Consider the following 25,136-nt stretch of genomic DNA (forward strand, 5'->3'; position numbering starts at 1 on the left):
CTTTGTGAGATGTGAAGTTTGGTTTTGCCCTAATCTAGGGATCGTGCATATCTATCTAGGCATTTTTGAATACTAAACATCCATCAAGGATGTTACTTGTTAATTAATACCATTAGTCCTTAATAAACAAGGAATTCAAATAATGCATGATGATGTTATGACATACATCAAAAAGGAATAATTTTCAAAAGAAAATTTCTTATAACTATATGAAGTATGGATGACATGACATGGTATTTTTTTATTTTTCATAATAAGGCATGAGTGCAAACACAAATAAATAAATATGATGTCATGACATTTGATGGGCAAACAAAGCATGGCAAGTTATCATAGATAAAATACCTAGATTACCTGCCTAAGTATTCTTAACCCCATAGCTAATTTTAAATTTAACCTAGATTGCCCAAAGTGCTTCAAGACAATGTCAAAGTCTAAATTGGCATTTCTAATTCTCTTGATTAATTTATGCCAATTGAAATTAATCATATTCCTCAAGTGTTGGCATATTTCATTTTCCCACAAGAGTAGCACTTTAAATTAAGGCCCGGATTGCCTTTAATCTCTTAAGAACATACCAAACTCCCAACTTGGTAGTTCTTATGATTTTTTTAAATTGTGCCAATTAAGATTAAAATAACTATTTCCAAAATTTGGCACATTTTACTCTTCCACGGAGTAAATGATATATCTATTTCATTTTCAAAGGTTAATAATAACCTAGAAAATGCTCCTTGAGTGTCAACTTCAACATGATTAGGTTAACTACCCTTTCACTTAGAGTTGACACTCTCTAACCCATCTATGGGGTAGAGAAGATGCTCCTAGGAACTCAAAATCTATTGGTGCTCCTTGGATGCTCTAGGTACTCTCTAGGGATAACCTCCCTAGATACCTTCCTAGTGACCTTGTTTGGCTTCTTAGAAGCCTTTGTCACATTTTCTAGGTCAACCCTAGGAATTGCTTCCCTTGTGACCTTCTTTATGACTTTCTTGGACTTCTTAGAAGTCTTAGTCACATTTGTTGCAAAAATACTCTTAGGGATGACCTCCCTAGTATTCTTTACTTGACCACTAGACCTAGGGTTTGTTCCATAACTATATGGAACTCTATGATAAGTAGGTACATCCTTTTTGGTTTTAGGTTTGTATTCCAAACCTCTATGACCCTTGGATGACCCTTGTTGTCCTAAACCTAGATTTTGACTCTTGGACCCTTGTGTCATATTTGTTATTTTTCGAAGAGTCTTCTCTAATTTGTCAAGTCTTGACCTCAAGACTTGATTTTCCTTCCATAATTCTTCACCCTTAGGTTTTTCACTAAAACCTTGATTTTTCTTCTTCTTAGGCAAATACCTAGAATCCTTAGGGTTCTTGTCTAAATTCCTATCTACCTTTCTAGGCCTAGGTTGAGAGGTTTTAGCATGATAAGCTACATGATTTTCATTAATCTTATCATGCCTTCTATTTTCATGGTAAATAGCATTAAAATGATATAGATTAGAACTATCATGCTTTTTACCATTATTAAAGGGGGTAGGTTCAATGAACGATACCTTCCTTTTTACCTTGGAGGCTCCCCCTTGAATTGTGCTTCCTCCTTGAGCCTTGGCCACCTTCTTCCCCTTAGGGCATTGACTTCGATAATGCCCCTTTTGATTGCAAGAGAAGCACATAATGTGCTCCTTGCTCTTCTTTGTTCTGGGAGTGGTCTCCTTAGGCTTCTCCTTGCCCTTTTGTGCCACTTGGTCCTTCTTCTTGATCAATTTAGGCCATTTGCTCTTGTAATTCCCATGTTCCCTACATTCAAAGCATATGATATGATTTTTATTATTAAATGAACTATTTATACCTTCTTATGTAGGGGTGGCTTCTTCTCCTTTGGATCCGGATGCGGAGGCTTCCTCTTGATCCGATGATGATTCTCCTCTAATAGATATGTCTTGATTTGTGGAGGTGGAAGCTTCTTCATCCTCTTCTCTTCTTAACCCGGATGTGGAGACTTCTCCATCTACTTGATCCGGTGTCACCAAAAGTTGCTCCCCCTCAATCCTAGAGGTGGAGATTTCTTCATCTTCATCTTGTACATGGAACAAGGAGTATGCTTCCATGCCCTCCTCATTGCATCCCTTTGAAGATGAAGCTTCTTCTTGGACTTCTTCTTCGGAAGTTGAGCATCTCTCAACTTCGGAGTCCTCCTCTTGGTCTTGATCCAATGAGTCGCCCTCTTTGGATTCCTTTTGATTCGGTACAGTGGAGGGGATCTCATGGATTGATGCCAATTTGCTCCAAAGCTCCTTGGCATCCTTGAACTCTCCAATTTTTCCAAGAATGTGGCTAGGCAATAGATTGACCAAAAGCTTGGTCACTTTATCATTGGCCTCACATCTTTGGATTTTCTCTTGGCTCCAATTGCTTTTCTTGAGGACTTTGCCCTTTGAATTTCTTAGAGCCTCGAAGCCTTCCATTAGAGCAAACCATTGCTCTATCTCCACCATTAAGAAGTTTTCGATCCTTGATTTCCAAAGATCGAAGCTAGTAGATGTGTACGGTGTAGCTACCCTTGTATCAAATCCAAGTCCATCTTGGAATTGCATCTTGAAATTGAGCTTCTTGAATTCTTTGAATTTGATGAATTTGCTCCAACTTCTTCACCCTCTAGCTTTGCTTGTTTTGTTTGCCCCTTCCAGCGATGACTCCGGTAAAGAGCAGCCTCGCTCTAATACCACTTGTTGGGACCGAAAAGTAGCTAGAGGGGCGGGGGGGGGGGTGAATAGCTCTTCACGTGCTTCGTGGTTGGCGTTGCTTGTTTCTTCAAAGATGTGCAGCGGAAATGTACAAGAAACAAAATATAACGCTAACAAATGGATTTTACTTGGTATCCACCTCACAAGAGGTGACTAATCCAAGGATCCACACACTCACGCACCCTCCACTATGAAACACACTCCTCTACGGTAACTACCGAAGGCGGAGAAGCCTTTACAAACTCTCAATACAAGAAGAAAGGAAAGGATATGAAATACAAGCAAAAGCTTACAATAAACCCTAACCCTAACTTCTCTTCTTGCTTTTGATCCGCCTCTTGACTTGGAAGAGCCTCCAAGAATCTTCAAGAACTGGCGATCTGAACTTGAGAGAGAGCTGTGGAGTTGCTGGTGAAGATTGGAGATGAATCGTGTAAGCACTGCTGAAGGGAACGCTCGCCTGCAGCTAAATACGACGCCAACGGTCGGATCTCGATCGATTGGATTGCTCCCAATCGATCGGAGAGGTTTTGGATCGATCAACCGATCGATCCAGAGTGCCTCTGTGCTCTCTGGAATAGCCTAGATCGATCGGCTAATCGATCCAGGGCTTATCGCGCACAAACAGCAGCTCCCAATCGATCCACTGATCGATTGGGAACTCTGGATCGATCCACGGATCGATCCAAAGGGGTTCTGTTCGTGGGGACTCACCTGATCGATCAGCTGATCGATTGGGCATGATCCAATCGATCGGCTGATCGATCCAGATCTGCTGGATCAATCGGCTGATCAATCCAGATCTGCTGGATCAATCGACTAATCAATCCAGATCTTGGTTTTTGCCCAAAAGCAAGTCTAAAGCCCCCTAAACTAACATCCAGTCAACCATGACTTGTTGGTACATAAAACCTAGCATCCGGTCACCCTTGACCAGCTAGGACTCTCTCACCAAGTGTCTGGTCAATCCCTTTGACCCACTTGGACTTTTCTCCTCTTGCCAAGTATCCGGTCAATCCCTTTGACCTACTTGGACTTTCACCAGATGTCTGGTCAACCTTGACCCATCTGGATTTCCCTGTGCCTGGCTTCACTCACCAGGACTTCCTTTCTGCCTAGCTTTACTCACTAAGACTTTCACCTGGCTTCACTCACCAGGATTTCCCTTCTGCCTAGCTTCACTCACTAGGTCTTCTCATCTGCCTGACTTCACTCACCAGGACTTTCACCTAACTTCACTCACTAGGGTTTCCTTCTGCCTAGCTTCACTCATCAGGACTTTCACCTAGCTTCACTCACTAGGATTTTCAGTCAAGTATCCAGTCAACCTTGACCTACTTGACTCTCCTTCACAATCTCCCCACATGAACAATTGCACCTGCAATGTTCATGTGTTGTCTACAAGTATTGTCAAACATCGAAACCAAATCATCAAGACTCGAGCTTGACTCACTTCAAGCCCAGTCAAACAGGTCAACCTTGACCTAGGGAATATTGCACCAACAGTGTCAACAATTAATCCACAACGCATTGTCACTCTACACTGAATTAATCATCAACACAATTAAACTAAGGAATAAAATGACAAGCATTAAATGAAATCTAATCTAGTAAATGAAAGACAATAAAAGTAATAAAAGCTAAGTCTAACCTAACTACAATTGTAGAAATTAAAATGGCAACATGAAGTAAGACATTAACGAAACTAGCATGTAACGAAACCTAAAGCATGAAACAAGACCTAAACTAATCTATCCTAATTACATTCAATCAAAACTAGAACTTAACTAAATTGAAAGAACAAGGTAAAGCATGAATTAAACAAACTAAAATGCATCAAATTGAACCTAACTATTGGTTGAAGCAATTCATTGAACACATTGTAGGCATGAATTAAGTTGAACTAAATGCGTGTAATTCAAACATGGAAAATCAAATTCAATACAAGCATTCAATAAGAAACTTCAACACAAGCAAACATCAACAATGAACAAAATTAAACTAAGTAATCCAAACCACAATCCACACATCCACTTCAATTCCAAAGACTAACCCCCTCGTCACACGAGAACCCGGCGATCGAACCCCGAACTCCAGTGAATAGTAGTACTCTATTGGTTGCTGCACACTTTTACAATAACGATGGATACGAATCTACCACCGAAGAACCCCCTCGGATGGAAGTTGACCAACTGTGAAATGGAATGAGCCGTCGCCGCTCCTCTGCCTCTGCCGCCTGAACCCCAGAAGGTAGAACTTCCATGAGGAAGTCAGAAGTGGAGGTCACACCGGAGAAACCCTCTCCGGTGAGGTGAAGATCGGAGTCGTTGTCGTCCGCTGCACCGCCGAGAAGAATATCGCTGTCGTCGCTGTAGGAATCAAGAAGTAGAGGAAATAGATTATGGATGGTCGGCTAGCGACAGTGAAGGTAAGCGAAGAGGCCGCTCGCTGGTGATGAGGAAGAAGAAAGAAGAAGAGTGGCGCTAGTGTGGGTTTGTTGTGAAACCTAGTGAAGTAGAAATAGACACGATGAAGAGGAGATTATAGAGCACTGTGCCATCACTTCTTTGAGAAGTTTCTTAATGGGTTGCCAGATCCGGATTGAGAAAGTAGATCCCTTAGGGATTGAATCCGGATCCATTAAAAATAAGATTGAATTTTAAATTGGGCTTTTGGATAAATGGGCTTAGAACTGTAGGATTGAGAAATGGGCTATTGGAGCTCCACTTCTTGATGAATCCTTGGATTACATGATCATGATCAACGGCCTAGATGCTTTTAATCTGAATGAATGATTCAGGATGCTCCAGATCCCTATCAACGACCTAGATTGCTTCCCTACAAAACAAGACACACCTTTCTAAATAAAATTCTAGAAAATATAGGAAAAATTACATCAACGCTCTAAATAAATCTCAACTCGTAAAACAAGATATAAATACAGAATTAAGCATATGAGAGGGTAAAATGTCAAGTCCAAAAGATAAAATAATAGATAAAAAACTAATTATCAAAGGCACCTTCGATAAACAATACGAATGCACCTTCCAGCCTTTGAATGCGCCTTCCGATAGTCGTTTGCAGCGGATAGAGTTTTATCCGCTACGGATAAAACTTATCCGATGGAAGGCGTCTTAGACCATCTTGGAAGCGCCTTCAAGCTGCAGATAGAGTTTTTTAGATGCTATAAAATGACCCCTGGACTTAGGAAATATACAACAACTCAAGTATTTATTTCCTAGTAACTTTCTGAGCGTTTAACGAGTGTAAGAGGCTTCTTCGCCTTCACCGAAGGAGATCTTTAGTGCTTTCTTTTACCTTGGATTGACAACCACCTAGGTTGTAACCAAGTAATTTTTTTGTGTCTCTTTATTTTATTAGTTGTTAAACTGCTTTAAGTTAATTTTTCTACTAATCTTATTTGAAAGATTGAGAAAGGTCCATTTTTAATTTACAGGCAATTCACCCCTCCCCTTTTGCAGGTCGCACATGTCCTAATAAGTGGTATTAGAGCAACGCTCACTTCAGAAGGACTAATCACCATCTAAATTAAAAGAAATGGTCGGATCCAGTATCTACCCACTGAAATTTAAAGGAGACTTTGCAACGTGGAAGAATCACATGGAGGTATTCTTCAAAACTGACTTTAAAATTCTCTTAATTATAAAATATGATTTTGTAGCGCCTAAGGATCAGCACAGAGCCGAGAAAGAAGAGTACACATGGGCGAAGAAGGAACAAGCTGATTTCGTGGCTAATAGAAAAGTAGAGTTCCATCTGCTTAGTGTTTTTCTGCCCTAGGAGGTCAGCCGAATTGGAAGCTACGACTCTGTCAAAGATCTCTAGGTAAAATTCCTAGAGCTTCATGAAGGTACTTCAGAAGTCAAACTAGCAAAGCGGGATATCCTCCGAAAGCCAACTGATAAATCTCCAAATGAACAAGGGAGAGAAGGTAGCCCAACTCAATGCAAGGATCAAAGATCTGATCACCCAACTCAACAACCTCAGAGAAAAGGTAACAAATCGTGACTCCTTAAGGTATGCACCTAATGCCTTTTCAAGAACTCAAGAGTGGTCAGCCTTAGTAGATGCTTACTACATCTCTAAGGACCTAGAGGTATGTACTCTTGAAAGTCTATTTTCAACTCTTAAACTTCACGAGACTCATTGTGTAGATTCTCAAGAATTAGATAAATCTAACAACATTTCTCTAAAAGCCAAGAAGGATGAATCAGAAGCTGACACTTCCCTGGACGATGATGAAACAACTTACATGGTAAGAAAATTTAAAAAAAAAATTAGAACTAACAAGTTTAATCAAGTGCAGGCAAAGACAAGAAAAACAAGAAAGATAAGATGTTATAACTGCAATGAAGAGGGACACATCAAAGACTGCCCAAAGATGAAGAAAAAGGACAATAAGAAGGGACCAAGTACAACAAAGCACAAAAACCTGAAGGCAACTTGGGATGAGTCGTCATCAGAATCTGATCTGGAGGAGTACGCTAGACTTACACTGATGGCAAGTCACCAGGAAGAGGAGAGCATAGATGAAGGGGGAGGCTCCTCAGAAGAAAGCTACAGCGAGAAGGAAGAAACAAACTTCAGAGCAAATCTGGTAAGTGAGATATGTTTACTACCCCTGACCAGTTATACTCAGGTATTAAATCTATGACTAGATCATTATGTAATCTAAAATCAAAAAATAATAACTCAATAGAGAAGTTCTTGAATTAAAAACAAACTTAGCAAAAATCCGCCCTTTAGAAATGTATGATAAGTTAAAGGAAGAAAATAAAAAATTGAAGGACCAAATTAAAAAAACTAAAAATTCTACATGTCTTAATCAAAATGTCTAGAAAAATTATAGAAGTTTAAATTGGTATCTTAAATACTATATAGGACAAACTAAAAAAATATCATAAAAATATGTTCTAAAGAAATTTCTTATTAACCCTGTAGTTAAAAATTTATTTTGGGTCCCAAATCTTTTTTAGAATAAAGAAATGATTATGTACGTTTAGAAATATCAATTTGTAAAATTAAATTGGTATGCTTTCTGTTAATAATTATTTCTATTTTTTTCTTTGCAAAATCATTCATAAAAAAATGGTGAATAGATCAAGTTGTCATAATAGGAATGTTGAAGAAAGCCTAATGTAATTGATTAGTCAATTTATGGTCAAAGAGTAATCAATTTGGTTCTTAAGTCATGTATCTATTTCTAATCTAAATACTAATTAACCTGACTTAACTTAATTTTGATTTATATATATATATATATATATAATTCATTCAAAATAAAATTACATTGCAAAATCTCTCTCCTTACTCTAACAACCTTCTATTAAAATTTCATGGATGCTAACATATATTTCTCATTATATCACCAAAAAAAAAAATAGTGTGAATAAATTGAGAGTTTTTATAAATAAAAGTTTCTTTTATAATTTTTTTTACAGAAATATAGTTTTTATAAAATAAATGAACTATATATCTTTTACTCTTTTTCATTTATAATATATAGTAGTTTTATAAAAGGAGGATTGAATTCAACTAATAAAAAATTTGGTATTTATTCCTTGTAGAATTGGAATTTTACCAAACTTTCATATATCCAAATTGAAATTTTGTAAAAAAAATATTGTAGACAAAACACACTCATATTTTTTTTTAATGAATTTGAAGTTTAAATTTATTGAATTCTAATTCTTATATGGAAGTTTATGGATATTTTACAAATCCAAATTTTCTATAGTGATTTTTTTTATAAAATGAGAAATTTAATTTTATAAAATTTAAATCTTTTATAAAAAATTTATATCCAAACATAACATGTAAAATCCAATTTCTAAATTTTAAGATTTATAAGTTGAATTTAAAAGTGTAAATTTTTTTTATAAAAAATTATTTTGATTGGGGTTAAGATATTATATAAAATCATTACAAGATAATGAAAGTAGGGTTGCAGTTCATTATGTATGTCTGAACTATTTGTGTTTGACATGTTGATCGTATGCAAAATGTAACAAGTTAACTTTACTCAGGTTGGCCTTATGCATAACATATTTATTTTGCATAACTCTCACATGCAAGAGTGGGATAATTTATCTATATGTGGCAAAAGATGATTTGCTCATCTCTGATAGAAAATGAGAAAAGTGGGAACGTGAGAATATACCCATGTTCCTCACTAATCTTAATAGAAAAGTCCATTATACCCCTAGGTTATTTCCCTTTATAAGGAGTGCGTCCAAGAATTATTCGGGAGTAGCTTGAGGATAGATAAGAAAGAGAGAAGGAGAACATCTGAGGCGGTGGAATTTGGTTCATGGAATTGCGGAGACCTTTCCGATCCTGTGGTTGTTCTTCTGACAGCGAGTCTTGCCGTCGTCGATTGCAGATATGTGGGAGATAGCTGTAAGTCTTTACTGTATTAATTCGTTTTAATTCATGCATTTAGAATTATCAACAATGGTATCAAAGCACATAGTTAGTTCAAAATGCATGACAAATCTCCTGTTTAAAATCGATGCCCCTTTTTTTGCTCTTGTTTACTGCCGCTCCGATCAATTTTGTTGCCTGCTACCAACACATGATAAGATTGTGTCCATGTCACGAACTTCCTCAATTGCTAACGTCGTAGGCCTTGAGAGACACCCATGGAGTTTGTCTTCGATTTTGGCCGATAGTTGTGCTCATGGGCGCCTCTCATAGAGGCCTTGCGTCATTAGAGGGCGTTGGCGGAAATGATCCGTACCAGCAGACATTTAAGTTTTCCGGCGAAGTGAGCGGTTGACCTTTCTCACCTTCGGGAAGAAGACCAGTACGTGGCAGAGTGAGGGAAGAGGTTGGTCGGTGAGGAGATCGCGATGAAGAAAGGAAGAGTAAAGCTTGGTAAAACTAGGGCTCACGGTAGAAAATGAATTTTTTATCTATTTAATGCATGCTGTGAATAATGACGTGGAATGCTTGATTTGTTTAAAAAAAAAACATTTCATGTTTTCGTAATTAAATTCATACATGCATAAATGAAATGTTGATTTTATTTAATGCAATGAATTTTGTTCACTTGGACTGGGTTCAAGTTCAAATAGGCTTAGATTTTAATCTGTTTTCACTGAACCGGACCGAATTAATTGGTTCAATTAGACTCAGTTTAAATTAAATCATTAGTTAGATTAATTGAACCAATTTAATTCAAACCCGAATCAGTTTGGGCTAATTAATTAGGCTTAGACCCAAAATAATTAAATGATTAGATTTATTCTAATTAGTCAGACTTAAATCAATAGGTATTGGTTTGATCAAACGGACCTGAGTTTGATCAATAAGTTTGAAATTGGTTGAAATAGACTTAGATCAAATAGAAACAGAACATAGGTACAAAAATCTCTGTCCAATTATATCAGTTCTAATTAGAGACTATGAACCGAACTTAGGATCTGAATCCCTAATCAACCGATCCAATGGGTCTAACCAATTAGATCAGTTCTAATTGTCGACTTAGACTCCTAAAAATCGCGAAGATATGTTTTTCTTGATTTATTATGTTGGCACTATGCCTGTATAAATTGAATTAAGCCGATTTTGTACTGGTTAATCGATTTTATACTGACTTATTTAACTTCAATTTTTCAGATGGCATGGACGATTACCACATTGACTCGTCGCGAAGTGCGACGAAATCAGCTCAGGGAGGATATTCAGGAGATAGAGTATAACTCTACTTATGTAGTCGACGGACACATTGGACGACTTGATGATCTATTTTGGAAACTTGAGCGAGAAGAGTCAAGTTTCCAGTCCTGGTTAGTTATAGGATCTGGGCTTTGATGCGTTCATTGTCAGAAAATCCTAGGATGATAGCAGACTATATTTTGGGGGGGGGGGGGGGTCATCAAGGACGCATCACATATTCAGTATTATGTGAGGAACTGCTTCACCGTATGACTGAAGAGGATCCAGAAGAGTTCGAAGAGGACCCGGAAATGATCGAGAAGGATCTAGAAGAGGATCCAATTGAGGATCTGATAGAGAATCCTGAAAATGTCCTGCCTGAGATTACCCCAAATGAGTCTAGGATGAAAGGGATAATATTGGCCACTGCACTAGTGTCTGTCCTAGTGGGAGTGGTAGTAGCCTATCTAGTTTACTAGAGTTATGTTATTATTATTGTCGTTATAAATGATGAATTTGGATCGAATTTGAGCCCTAACTTTTTAGTCGAAAATGATATTTAGTCCATTTCATTCATGTCAGTTAGTTATATGTTAACAATATGTAGCATAATTTTATATTAATGATGTGTTCATTTATTTATGTTGTTTACTTGACATGATGCATGATTAGTTCATGATATATTAAATGATTAGTTTATTTAATTAAAGAAATCATGATATATTAAATGATTAGTTCATTTAATTAAAGAATTCATGATATTGTAAATGATTAGTTCATTTGTTGGGATGTATGTAATAGAATTGATCAATATTGATTTGATTGGTCATACGAATGATGAGTGAAAACATTATTGTCACTTGATTTTGTAAACCAACTCAAATTAATATTGAGTCAATCATAAATTGCATGCATATGATTTACACTGAATACTAAATAATGTGTTTATTTATGATAGATTATGGCAACCAAAAATATTATAGCTGAACCCAACAAGGGTGAAAAACTTAATGGGGATAACTATAAGATCTGGCACCTCAGGATACAATATGTACTTGAGGAACAAGAATTTCTAGAGGCTATAAATCAAGTTATGATAGAACCTATAGATGGTCCTACTGCACAACACAGACGAGATCTTGATGCCTATAAGGTATGGAAGAAAAAGGATTCCACTGCAAAGGGCATATTGATTAGTTCAATAGTAGACGACCTAGCTTTTGAGTATGAGTCGTATCTTTCGGCTCATGCAGTCTGGGTAGCCCTTAAAGAAAAAAATAGTGGAGTAAGTCTGAGCAAGTTTCGACAGCTGACAATCAAGTTTGACAGCTACAAGAAGCGTCTAAATATATCAATGGTTCAACACCTCAGTGAGATGTCGAACATGATTCGGGAGCTTAAAACTACTGGTCATAAGTTGACCGATGAACAACAGGTTCAAGCAGTTATTCGTTCACTTCCAGATTCTTAGAAAACTATGAAGCAGACCCTAACTCACAGTGAGAGTATCAAGACTTTCGTTGATGTCTCACGCTATGCAGAATTAGAGGCAGACAGAGTTGAATCCGTAAGGATTTCTGGACAAGCCTATGTGGTTGTAGGTTCTACTGGATCATCTGAATTCATGAAAAAGAAATGGTTTAAGAAAGGGAAGGGAAAGAAGAGGGAAGCTCCCACTGTGGGGCAGGGTCCAATCAAGAAGATAGTAACTGGAAAGAAACCTAAAAACAAGTTGACTTATTTTAACTGTGGCAAGAAGGGTCACTTCGCTCGGGAGTGCACTGAGCCGAAAAAGGTAAATCCAAGTGTGTCTTCTTTTCCTGAGCATTTTGTTGCTAGCTCAGTGTTGTTAGCTGATTCTTATCCTTTGTAGATTATAGATTCGGGAGCAACCAACCATGTAGCTTGAGAGCGAGTTACATTTGTAGAGTACTGTCGGGTACTAGCTGGCAACAAATGAATCTATGTAGGAAACAATGCAAGAGTTAAAGTCAAAGGAGTCGTTACTTGCAAACTCAACCTCCGTTGTGGTAGAGTTTTATTTTTACATGATGTCCTGTATGCTCCTGAAATTCGACGGAATCTTGTTTCCGTTATGTGTCATCTTGATTTAGGGTATTATATTAATTTTTACAGTCGAAGTGTTGAACTTAAGATTAACTCAGTGTCAATCGGATATGGTTTTTTAACAAATGGTTTTATGGTTCTTGATGTAGAACCAGATGTCAATTATGCTATTGATGGTTGTTTTTCAAATATTTCTCTAACTAGTGATGCAGATATAACTGATGAGGTTTGACATGCTAGATTAGGACATATAGGACAAAAACGTATGAATCGGTTGGCTAGAGAGGGTCTATTAGGCACTCGGGCTAAGATTCAATTATCTATATGTGAGCATTGTCTTGCTAGAAAAGCAACTAGGAAACCATTTGGTAAGGCTATTAGATCGAAATCAACATTGCAGTTAATTCATTCAGATATTTGTGGTCCAATGAATGTGAAGGCTAGACATGGAGCTTCATATTTCATTAGACTTATTGATGCTTTCTCTTGGTTCGGTCATGTGTATTTGATTTCTCACAAATCTGAAGCATTGGATTGCTTCATTCGTTATATGAACGAAGTTGAGAATCAAATGGAACGTAAAGTTAAGACTTTATGCACTGATTGTGGAGGAGAATATTTGTCTAATATATTCAAGACAATATGTAATAAGAGAGGGGATTATAAGACAACTGAAAATCCCTAGAACTCCACAGCAAAATGGGGTAGCTGAAAGAAGAAATAGGACTCTTCTTGAAATGGTTAGGTCAATAATGGTGCAAGCTAATTTGCCAATCTCCTATTGGGGAGATACATTATTAACTGCAGCCTATATACTTAACAAAGTGTCTTCAAAGTCAGTTCCATCTACCCCATATGAACATTGGACAGGCAGAAAACTAGATTTAAGTAATCTGAGACCTTGGGGGTTAGCTGCTTATGTTCATGATATTTCTCACAAGTATAGAAACTGGGACCTAGGGGTAAGAAATGTATCTTTATAAGATATCATGAGACCTCCAAAGGTTATGTTTTCATAGGTTAGCAATTAGATGGAATCATCTCCGAAATAGATTCGAGAGATGCAACTTTTCTCGAAACAGAGTTCCCAATTAGAGGTGATGTTGATAAAAATATTCTTCTATTTGAGGAGAATGAGATATTATCAACAAGAGAGATGTCAAAAGGGATACCTGAGTCTAGTCAACCGAGTAGGAATGATATGTCGAGTCATAAGTTGACTTCTCAACAGCCCAACTTACAGAGAAATGTTCGTAAAATCAAACCTAAGAAGAGGTTTGATATTGAGAATGAGGCATTGATTACACTTCTAATTAATGACGATGAACCTCAATCCATTGAGGAAGCATTGGGATGTAGAGTTAGAGAAAAATGGAAAGCTGCAATGGTTGAAGAGATGGAGTCCATGATTCAGAACCATGTTTGGGAGTTTGTCGATCTTCCTCCAAGTCGAAGTGCTATTGGGAATAAGTGGATTCTCAAAATAAAGAGGAAAGCTGATAGATCGATTAACAGATATAAAGCTCGTTTAGTTGCAAAAGGATATACCCAAATGGATGGTATTAACTTTGAAGAGACATTTTCTCCGTAGTAAAATTTGTGTCAATACGAGTTATTTTGGCCTTTGTGGCATATTATGACTTGAGCATGGATCCTCTGGTCCGCAATTTGTGGACCAGGGGATGGTCCACTTTTTTAGACCTTTGATTTGGATGGACCCCGCCTACTTAAAAGTGAGGTTTGTCCAAATCAAGGGTCCTCATGCAGTGGACCATCCCCTGGTCTGCAAATTGCGGACCAGAGGATCCCTACTGTTATGACTTGGAATTACATCAAATGGATGTAAAAATCACTTTCCTAAACGATGATCTTGATGAAAAAATTTATATGGTTCAGCCAGAAGGTTTCATTGTTGAAGGTCAAGACTTAGAAAGTCTATATATGGGCTAAAGCAAGCGTCAAGACAATGAAACATAAGATATAACAAAGTCATTTTATCTTATGGTTTCGAAATGATCAATGAGGATCATTATGTTTTCCTGAAAAGGGAAAAAGGAAAGTATGTCATTTTATCATTATATGTTGATGATATGCTAATAGCTAGAAATGACAACGGATATGTGAATGAAGTCAAGAAGTGGCTGTCATCACAATTTGATACAACGAATATGGGAGAAGCTGAATACATCTTAGGAGTGAAGATCATAATAGATCGTCCTAAAAGACTTTTGGGTCTGTCACAAGAGTCTTATATAAATAAGATGTTACATCATTTCAGCATGTCAAATTGTAACGTAGAACATACACCTATTGTGAAAGGTACTATTTTGAGCAAGAGTATGTGTCCTAAAACTCCAGAGGAAATAGCTGAGATAAATAAAAAAATCATATGGCAGTGCTATTGGTAGTTTGATGTACACTATGTTGTGTATACATCCCGATATCAACTATGTTGTGAACTTGGTCAGCCGCTTCCAGTCAAACCCAGAACCGAGACACTGAAAGGCGGTAAAAATAATATTCAGATATCTGAAGGCGACAACAGATTATTGACTCTGTTTTCAAGTATCGGATATGAGTCTAAAAGGTTATTCAGATGCAGATTGGGTTGGGGACCTAGATGATAGAAAATCCATATCAAACTATGCATTCTTGCTGAATGGTGGTGTCATCTCCTGGAACAGTAAGAAACAAGCTTGTGTAGCTTTTTTGACTATGGAAGCTGAATATGTGGCATGTTCAGTGGCTGTGCAAGAAGCAGTATGGTTGAGAAGATTCCTGAAGCATCTGAAAATTGTTGAGGATAATGGGAGTCCAGTAACTGTCTACTGTGATAGTCAAGCTACAATAGTTTTTTCCAAGGATCCCAAATATCACAGCAAAGGTAAGCATATAGAAATTAAATATAATTTTGTGAGGGATATTGTGGCTAAAAGAAAAGTAATTCTTAAGTATGTCCCTACACGTGCTATGATTGTCGATCCTTTTACTAAGCCAATGACTAAAGAGTCATTTAAAGAACATGTAAAGTCTTTGGTACTTCATAAAATGTAACAATATTGAAACAACAATCAGACTTTGTGATTTGATTGTATCATTTGCCATAATTTATTCAGTGTATATGTTGTATTTGTTATATTCATATAAGATCTCGATGAGCATGTTGGCAGGTGGAGATTGGTCTACTCACATGGGCAATCATCTTTGTTTGTTAAGTACAAATAGGGGTAAGACTGTTACTTATGGAACAACTTACATAGTTGAAATTAGAGACAGATTCATAAGTTGAGGTCATCTTGATAATTATGTTAAGATAAGATCATCTATGTGTTAATAATAATCAAAGTAAATGGACCTACCATTTACTGAACCTGTTGAAGGTCAGATTAGAATTCATATGTTGAATTCAGGATTAGACATTAGGTATGTCTAGATCAAAATCTGTACGATGTTAAATTTGAAGACAACGTGCACTTTTTTTAATAAAGAGAATAACATCGTAACATGTGATTCATACACATGTGCTATTGTGACAATAAAGGTAGTAGAAGAATGAATCTCTGTTTCTCTACTATAAGTCCTTTGAGATTATAAGTTAATCTCATTTTTTGCCTTAGTGACTATTTAGCTGTTTACTTAAAGTTTTAATCAGTGTCTGCTACTTTAGCGTGTATCCTATGGCTATGTATGATTCGGTCTATGGAGCATAACTAGGAAAGTGACTGATTAAAATGAATAGATTCTAGCTAAAAAGAATAATTAAATATATTTACATCTTTTGATGTTATTCACTAGTTGACTCATTTCTGTTATGTATAAAAATGAATGTGAATATTGGATATGGAACATGTTTTTAACATAATGGTCATTATAAGGGATTAGAGATGTTCATATTGATGTAAATGAAAATTATTTAATCTGGGTAAATAGTAAGACATAGATATCTCCAAGATAATGGTTGTGTGCCACTTGAAGATTGGATGGTTCTTGGATAAAGGCTATGTGCCACCAGGAAAATGGCTATGTGCCATGAAGAGTGAGTCTCTAATTTATTTGAACGGCTAAGTAAAGTGTAACAACTTTGTTAGCATTGATCGCTCAAAGAGCGGCTAAGTAAAGGTGTAACAATCTTCTTAGTAACTATCGCTCAATGTGCTTGCTGTCGCATAAATCATTTTCTCTAAGTATGGATTGGATGTTCTAATAAGGTCTTTGTGACCAAACTCTCAAATAGTCTATGTGATTTATTAGGTCTTTGTGACTAACTCTCAAATAATTTGTGTGACTTATTAGGTCTTTGTGACTTACCTGAATGAACTAGTCTTAGTGACTTAACTTGGACGAGTGGGAGATGTAGGAAATGGGGAAAGTGGAAACGTGGGAACATGCCCACGTTCCCCACTAATCTTGATGGAAAAGTCTATTATACCCCTGGGTTATTTCCCTTTATAAGGGGTGCGTCCAAGGATCATTTGGGAGTAGCTTGAGGATAGATAAGAAAGAGAGAAGAAGAACATCTGAGGCAGTGGGATTTGGTTCGTGGAATTACGGAGAGCTTTCCGATCCTGTGATTATTCTTCCGATAGTGAGTCTTGCCGTCGTTGATTGTAGATCTGCGGGAGATAGTTGTAAGTCTTTACCGTATTAATTCGTTTTAATTCATGCATTTAGAATTATCAACATCTCTAGTACCCTGTCAATTCATAGTTAGATAATTTATCTATATGTGGTAAAAGGTGATTAGATCGCCTCTAGCGCCCTGCCAATTCGTCTCTAGATTAACATGGAGGAGGTAAATTACGGGTGACTACTAGCCATTAGTGGCCAAGGCATAGGGAAAGATATGCTCGGACGGGCCAAGTTTCGACCCCAAGACTTTTTGTGATAACATTTCATGTCTCAACCATTGTACCATCCCGAGAGGACTGGGATAATTTATCTACATGCTCATTGTGTCAATTGGTTTCTTAAGTGATCCTTATATCTTAGTATCGTTTATAAGTTTACTACATTTATTATTTGTCAATGACATTCAATAATGATATTTTTGTGATCTAGTAAGTTTCTTCATTGCACATAGATAGGCATACCAATTAATTTCATCACTATTTTATTTGGTTTTGTTCGTTTGTGTTGTAATGATCCCAAGATGACAATGACAATTTAAAAATATTTATTATAATTAATCACTAGATAAAATACTTAAGCTATAAATTATTTCATGATTCTCCATGCGAGACTAAAATAGAGTATCAAAGCAAAGTCACACATACGAGAGAACTATTCCTTCGACTCGTGAGGCCTAACCATTGCTTATTATGTTTAAGTTGTGTCTATATGCTATCTTCGTTAACTTGTAACTCTTTTTTAGGTGGGGCTTAAATAATGTGTATAATTCTCCTCATTTTAAGATTATACTTTTGCCAAAGCACAAAGTTCAACTTATAATTGAAAAAATCATTCATATTTGGTGAAACCCTGTAGTCTCTCCACTATCACACTAAAACACCTCACATAGATTTATGGATCCTTATCAAGTTATCTCCACAGAGTACCCAATTTGTTAGAGAGAGCAGGAATTTTATTATAATAGGACAAGGGGTCAATTTTCGATGAACGTATATATTCAGAAAAAAAAAATTTCTTTCACTCTTTAACCACTTGACGATCAAGTACAAGTTGATTTTATGATTTATCTCTTTTCACATAACTTAAAGATAAACTATGAAAGATGTTTGAAATGAACGCAAGTAACTTTTGCTATAACAAGGGATGCTCATCAAGCTTGGATTTAGAGATTGGAGATCAAGTTTAAAGCATGATAAATATTATAGATTGTGGAGCCAAACTTGGTCCAGTTTACAATTGTCAAAGTGGAAGTTTTATTACTTAGATTGAATGTTTTTTAAAAAAAAAATATTCAAGTAGTTTTTCCCAAACAAAAATTAAAATATTTTGGTATTAAAATAAAAAGAGAGTGAATTCACCCTTATTTAACTATAGAGGTTTACTGCTCTTATAATTTTTAGTTTTTTTATAAATTATTATACCTAAGATTTAATTTAATGTTTTTGGAAAAAAAAAAAACTCTGGTTGGAATTATTATTATTATTATTTATTTTTGGATATGAAATAATTCTTCATTTGAATTTGAAGTGATATCACTAAATTCCTACCTATAATACATATACAAATTTAAACTTTAGACCATTGATGTAAATCCTCCAAATTTTACTTATCCCTCAACAAAACAACAAATATGATGTTCGTGAAACAATTACCCTGACGAATCCTAATACATAGAAAATTGATACAACTTATTTTTTTTATTATTATCTAAGTATCTAGGTTTCGCCCGATCAATCTTGGAGATAGACATTTTTTTTATCTAATTTGTCTACTAGATAAATTCCAAGTGCAACTTATATATATTCAAATGCCGACCTTCAAACAACTTACTTAATCCTTTTAGGTCTCTAGCTGAGTTGTGTGGGCAAGGGAACTCCATTTCTTATGCTGCTTACTCTATCCTTCTATTGGCAAACACTAAATCTAGGGTTCTAGGCAAAGGCAGAATGGTTTGAATTACCCATAAGCAAAGAAACAAGGCACAAAAACAAACAGTTGATGTTTTTTTTTCCTTTATAAAATCAAAGAGTATCCTGGCATCTTGCAAATGTGATTAAACTATGATGATAAAATCAGAGTGTGTTAGATTGTTTATTAACAAGGTAACCTAAACCATTAAAATGGCATAGTTTTATTTCATAACTAAGTCCAATTCTAGGGTTAATAGAAAGGGGTAAAGAAATCAAGGGCAAATGAATCTAGGGTTTTGGAGATAACATTTTACCCCAAATTGAGTTAGTGTATACCTTTTAATTTTGGCAAAGCCTTCATTGGATCAAAAAGTACACTCCTCAATTAACTTGTTCTTTGATTATCTTGGTGACCTTGTCTTTGTCTCCTATTCATTTCAATTCCAATCCCTTTAGGGTTTCCTTTTTTAGTCTAATAGGAACAACCATTGTGCTCCCTTCTAATTTTAGTAGTATGAATATTTCTATATTTGATTTCAGAACTTAATTTAGATTGTAGATATCGAGTTTAGTATAATTATAATTCTTTATTATTCTAATTAAGAATGCCTACTAGATATGCTATTTTTATTTTTAAAATAATGCATATTTTTTCTTTATTTCACTCTCTAAAATATATAAATTTAATAAAATAGAGGAATATAGATAATGAACAAAACTGAGTCGTTTGGTTGGACGAACTGATTAGGCCAGTTTGGTAAGTCGGGTTGGGTCAAGTTGATCGTATCGAATAGATCAGTAGTTCAATTTGTTTAATTAGATTAGTTGAGTTGGATTAATCGACTAATCAACCAATTTCAGTTACAAATTGCAACCGTGACTCCAAATTTGGACTCTAACTGTGAGATTGTCGATGCAAACAGCTGGACAGCGAACACAGGAATTCAACCAACGGGCTCTCAGAAGCTAATAATAGTAATATTAATAGTAATACTATAAATATTTCCATACAACTAATCATAACTAAGTTAGGTCTATTTTGAGTAAGATTTTTTTTTTTAACAAAATCGTGGAAATTTGGAAATTCGGAGGAAAATAAATTTTTTAAAAAAAGAAGGTGTTTATTCTATAAAAGGGGGATCCCCGGAAGGGACGACATAACCCGCTGCCTTCTGCCCCTCCGCTCACTCCCAGCTCCGCCTCCGCCACATCGTATCGGTGATCACGACCAGAAGAACGCGATGCTGCATCCAGTCATGTAACAGGGTGCTCTCTTGCTTTATTATTCTCGGTTTTCCAGTCAAAAATTGGATGTTGGAGGTCGCCCTAGTGGAAGGTAATTACTGCTCAAAATTGAGTCTTTGTTCACTCTGTAGAGGTGATTCAGCTACGTGGTTTTGTTGATTGCGTTCTTGATGTTGTGCTCTTCGATAAGATTCGTTCGTTTTAACTGCCTCTGTCGGTGTCTGGAGGTGGAAAGGTTATGAATCACCGAACTTGGGAGCGGGGCTTGCTTTTCTCTGGTTGAATGTTGAGCTGTGGTTGATTTTTGAAATCGATACTAATCGTGGAGATTATTTGTCTTTCCGCAGGTTATTGATTATTCTCTATATCGGCCTGGAAAAAGATCCCTCCTTGCTTTCTTTGTCACTAAGTTCTTGTCGTTACAGCTGAGCTAGGTTAGACATCAGTCGATCTTGCTACCACCCTTAATTGTTTGATTGCCCTATCAAGAGAAATGCAGACCAAATTCCGGATTCATGCAGACCCCTCACTCAACCAGGACCATTTTGACCAAATTCCTGATTCATTGCTCCTTCTTATATTCAACAAGCTCGCTGATGTCCGTTCTCTTTGTCGCTGCTTGGCTGTGTCAAAGCGCTTCAATTCCCTTGTTCCCCTTGTTCACGATCTGTATGTCAAGATAGATCGGATAGTGTCTGTTGATGGTGACTGTGATGCTATAAGTCTTTCTTCCCCTAAACCCAGAAATATCTTTGCCCATCTATTAAAGGTCATGTTGTTCCGCATCTTCAAGCCCTTTCATCACCTTCAGAGCACCAACGGTGGAAATAAACCTCTTTTTCCACGAATCTTCCATCATTCCCCAGCTCAAGTCCTCAAGACTTTCACTCAAGTGCGCAACCTGAGGATTGAGCTACCGGCTGCTGATGTTGGAACAGAGGATGGGGTCTTCTTGAAGTGGAGAGCAGAGTTTGGAAGCACTCTTCAGAATTGTGTGATATTGGGTGGAACCAGGATTGAACCTGGTTCTGATTCAGTAAATTCGGAAGGGTCGGTGGAAGACAACGGAAGCATACCAGAGTCCTTCTATACAAATGGAGGGTTGAAGCTCCGTGTTGTTTGGACTATTAGCTCATTGATTGCTGCATCAACAAGGCATTATCTTCTCCATCAGATAGTTAAGGAACACAGAACATTGAAAAGCTTGGTCTTGACAGATGCTGATGGTCAGGGGACATTGACCATGGGAGTCGAACAGCTGAAAGAGTTCAGGGAGAAGCCATTGACAGCCTCAGCATCATCAAACAGGAGTCAGGTACCAGCATCAAATATGAAGCTAAAATATGCTCCATACTTGGAGCTTCCTGAGGGAATGAGGATGCAGGGAGCTACACTTGTTGTCATCAAGCCTGCTGGAGAAGGGACAAGCTGTGTTAACAGTGCCAAGAAGGAAACTGAGGCATTAGTTTGTGGGGCATTCGATGGGCCATTTCAAGCTGCTGTTACGGCATTAGGGAAGAGACGAACTTACTTGTTGGAGATGAATGGTTTTTAGACTAATTTCATCATTTGTCTTAGTTATCTTCCTATGGCTTGCACTGGTTTTTATTGTCCATTGATGTTGAACCACTTTCAGATTCCCATTTCTACTGGAATGATATTTCACTTCTGTAGTTGAGTAGGAATGCAATTTCCAAAATTTTATGCTTTTTTGTTTAGTAAGAGCATCTGGTTCTATGGTTTAGTGCATAATATGGACTATCAAGGTGTGAATTTTCATCTCATTGTCACGATTTGTATACTTCCTTAAGTTGTACAGTGGGTGCAATTACATATCTGAGTGTTGATAAAGGTAGTATTAATTACAACCAACATGTCCATAAGTTATCTCAAAATCTCATTTGTGGAGACCAACCTAGTTTCATATCTCATATCTAAGTTGGGTAGTCTAATGAAATAATGGTTCAACCTTTATTGCTCGAAAACTGTTGTCCTGGTTCTCTTGGAGCCTAATTCTGCTTGAAAATGGTACAAATAGTTTCTACTAAGAACATGCTACAAATTCTGATTGGCTAAATGCCTAATTTTCTTGCAGCCTGCTTCCCCAAGTTTTATCTTTAGTCATTTCTCAATTTGTGATCTGCATAGTCGTTTCATTCTTGGTATGAAAACATACGGATCTCTATTGACCTGATAAATTATAGTTTAAACAATCTGGAATGTTGTGGTCTAGGGATTTAGTTATGAAATATCGTTAGATAAACATGTAGCTGTTTTTGGGAAATGCTATTTCCATTGTGATGATTTAGACGATAATCATTTTCTGGAAGAGCTCTTTTGTAAGGGATGAGTTACACACGAAAACTCATAGATCACTACCTACCTGATGGATAATGACATCTTTCTGGACAATTTAAGCATCTTTTGTAATTTTGTATCGGCTTTTGATACACATTTTGACAACTGCAGCAATCTTCAGATAGAAAAGCTTGTTTTGTTTCAATAATGTGATTTATAATATGCTCACTGGTGAAAGGACTAGTACCAGTATTATTATTTGTTCACTAACCAAATCACCCATTCAATATAGAATATTTTCCATTTTTTGATTGGGTACAGCAAGTATTCATCTAATACAGTTGTGCTATGAGTGCTTGCCCACATGTTTAGGGTTGATTTATGCAATAAAAGTCCACTTTGAACATAGCTACTGGCCATGTACACTAATGCTGACTACATAAATTTCTTCTCATTCACGTTACAAGATGGATGCAGACAATCATGCTGGGTGGCAATGCATGGGAAGTCAGCCTGAAAGGTAAGTACATGCTGACAATTGATTAACAATGAAAATGAATTGCTCAAAAGAAGCCATCCTTTATCTCTGACCTTATCTGCCCACCCTCCTTATCTGCTTGAAAAGGAGAGGTGGATATCTTGCTGGCAGCAATTGATTTATTCTTTTGATATGGTCAGTAGAAGTCCATGTCTGCGAATCAACTTGTGATGTCTGTGCACTTGGTTAGATATTTAGAATCAAGAACTTGATTTCTTTAATTAGCTTCTTGGTCAACATTTAATTACCTGTGTCTTATTATTGTGTCAAGACAAAAGGAAAAAAGGTTGGTGGGAACCTAATGCCAATGGCAAGGAGAAACATGGAGGCAGTACTGGACTTTGAAGTCGAGATTGATTCTTGGACCATGCGACTGGCTGCCTGCCTATTCCTGATAATTTATTGTGAGTGTTCCAATCGTATCTACAGAGATGCAGTATTTCATTAGTTGTAGAGGTGTGCCTTGCCAGGCAGGCACTAAGAATAATTTCTCATAAGTTGTTTAAAATTGACTGAAGAATTTTGTCTGTTTATTTTGCTGCTTCATTAATGAATCAAGCAGCTTGAGTCAACTAAGATGATACTGTGTATGGAGATTATTGGTTAATATTAAGTTAACCAAGAAGGCTGATGAAAGTTGAAACCAAACCTTGAAAAAGTATACGATTTGTACCCTGCAAAGGTAATGGACTCTCATTTGCTGCTGCCCCACATGCTCCATGCTGCCTGGTTGTGGAAAGGAAGGACAGCATAAATGAGAGAGATGCATGCCATAAATTTTGCAATCATTCTAGTGGAAGATAAGAGTGGGCAAGTATCCGGATAGGAATAATGATGAGGGGCGTGGCGCAGGTGTTGTCGTTAACTTCGCAAAACGATTCGGGCTATAAATGTATAAATCAACCATTTAACTTGATAAAATTTATCTATATTTATTCAATTGCAAAATATATGTAATTAAATAAGTTGAATTTAAATTTATTCATTAATATTTATGAATAATATTATGAATAATTTATGAATAAAATTATTTATTATTTTATATAAATTTAATTAAAAATAGTATTTATAACACGTTAAAAATAGTATAAAAAGTAATATAAATTTTATGAATAGGTTGTTTTTTAAAAAAATATAAATTATAAGAATAATAAGGTTGATAATTGAGATCCATTAAAAACTTGAATAATGTTTATAAATAAGTTGAAGATAAGATTTTAAATAAATAAATTAATAAGTAAATAAATAATATTGAATATAGTAAGTTTAAGTTGACTCGGATCATTGACACCTTTAAAATTGTTGCAGTTATTTTTTTTTCAAAAATATGGGAGTAGGGGCATATTTTTTTTTGGGCAAAAATCACTAGAGGATTTTTTTTTTTTTTTTACCAAAATCATCAAAAGGTGTCCTTGATTTTTTTTTTTTATGAAAAAGGGTATCTCATTCTTATAAAATAGCACAACTGTTTTTCATTATTATACTCATTATTATTATATCTCTTGTCTAAATACGAAACGTTGTAGGAGCTACGAAACTGTAGTTGCTATATGAAATTTTTTTAAGACTAAAATTATTCGGAGCTTCTAAAAATATTTTAAATATAATTTTTTGAGACTAAAATTGAGTCATTACGAGTTCTACTTATAGTTAGTTGTAGATCTCTGAACGAGCTTCGATTTGATATATTATGCATCCCGTGGTTCAATCTGAATCAAAAGTTATGGTCTCTCAAAGTTTATAGTTTAATATTCATATTATAGTACTGCAATTTTGTAGTTAGTACAATTGAGATACTATGTTGTTGTAGAAACTACAGTTTTGTAGCTATTGTAATGTGAATGTCAAAACCTAAATTTTGAGAGATCATAAATTTTGACTCAAGTTAAACTACACAGCACATAATATATCAAATCAACCTCATTTAGAGATCGACAACTAATTAATAAGTGGAACCCATAACAACCTAGTTTTAGACTAAAAAATATAGTTTAAAGTCTTTTTAGAGGCTCTGAATAATTTA

The 25,136-nt window shown here is 36.1% G+C and overlaps 1 protein-coding gene across 1 annotated transcript; it reads left to right on the forward strand.

Moving 5' to 3' along the window:
- Positions 1 to 20,173: 20,173 nt before the first annotated feature.
- Positions 20,174 to 23,298, forward strand: LOC121980418 (F-box protein At4g18380-like). The gene is made up of 3 exons (XM_042532444.1): positions 20,174 to 20,368; positions 20,625 to 23,095; positions 23,201 to 23,298. Exon 2 carries the CDS (start codon positions 20,771 to 20,773, stop codon positions 21,830 to 21,832), a length of 1,062 nt encoding a protein of 353 aa, XP_042388378.1. The 5' UTR covers positions 20,174 to 20,368; positions 20,625 to 20,770; the 3' UTR covers positions 21,833 to 23,095; positions 23,201 to 23,298.
- Positions 23,299 to 25,136: the final 1,838 nt, after the last annotated feature.

Source organism: Zingiber officinale, chromosome 5A (genome assembly GCF_018446385.1).
Source record: "Zingiber officinale cultivar Zhangliang chromosome 5A, Zo_v1.1, whole genome shotgun sequence".
Classification (NCBI taxonomy): Eukaryota; Viridiplantae; Streptophyta; class Magnoliopsida; order Zingiberales; family Zingiberaceae; genus Zingiber; species Zingiber officinale.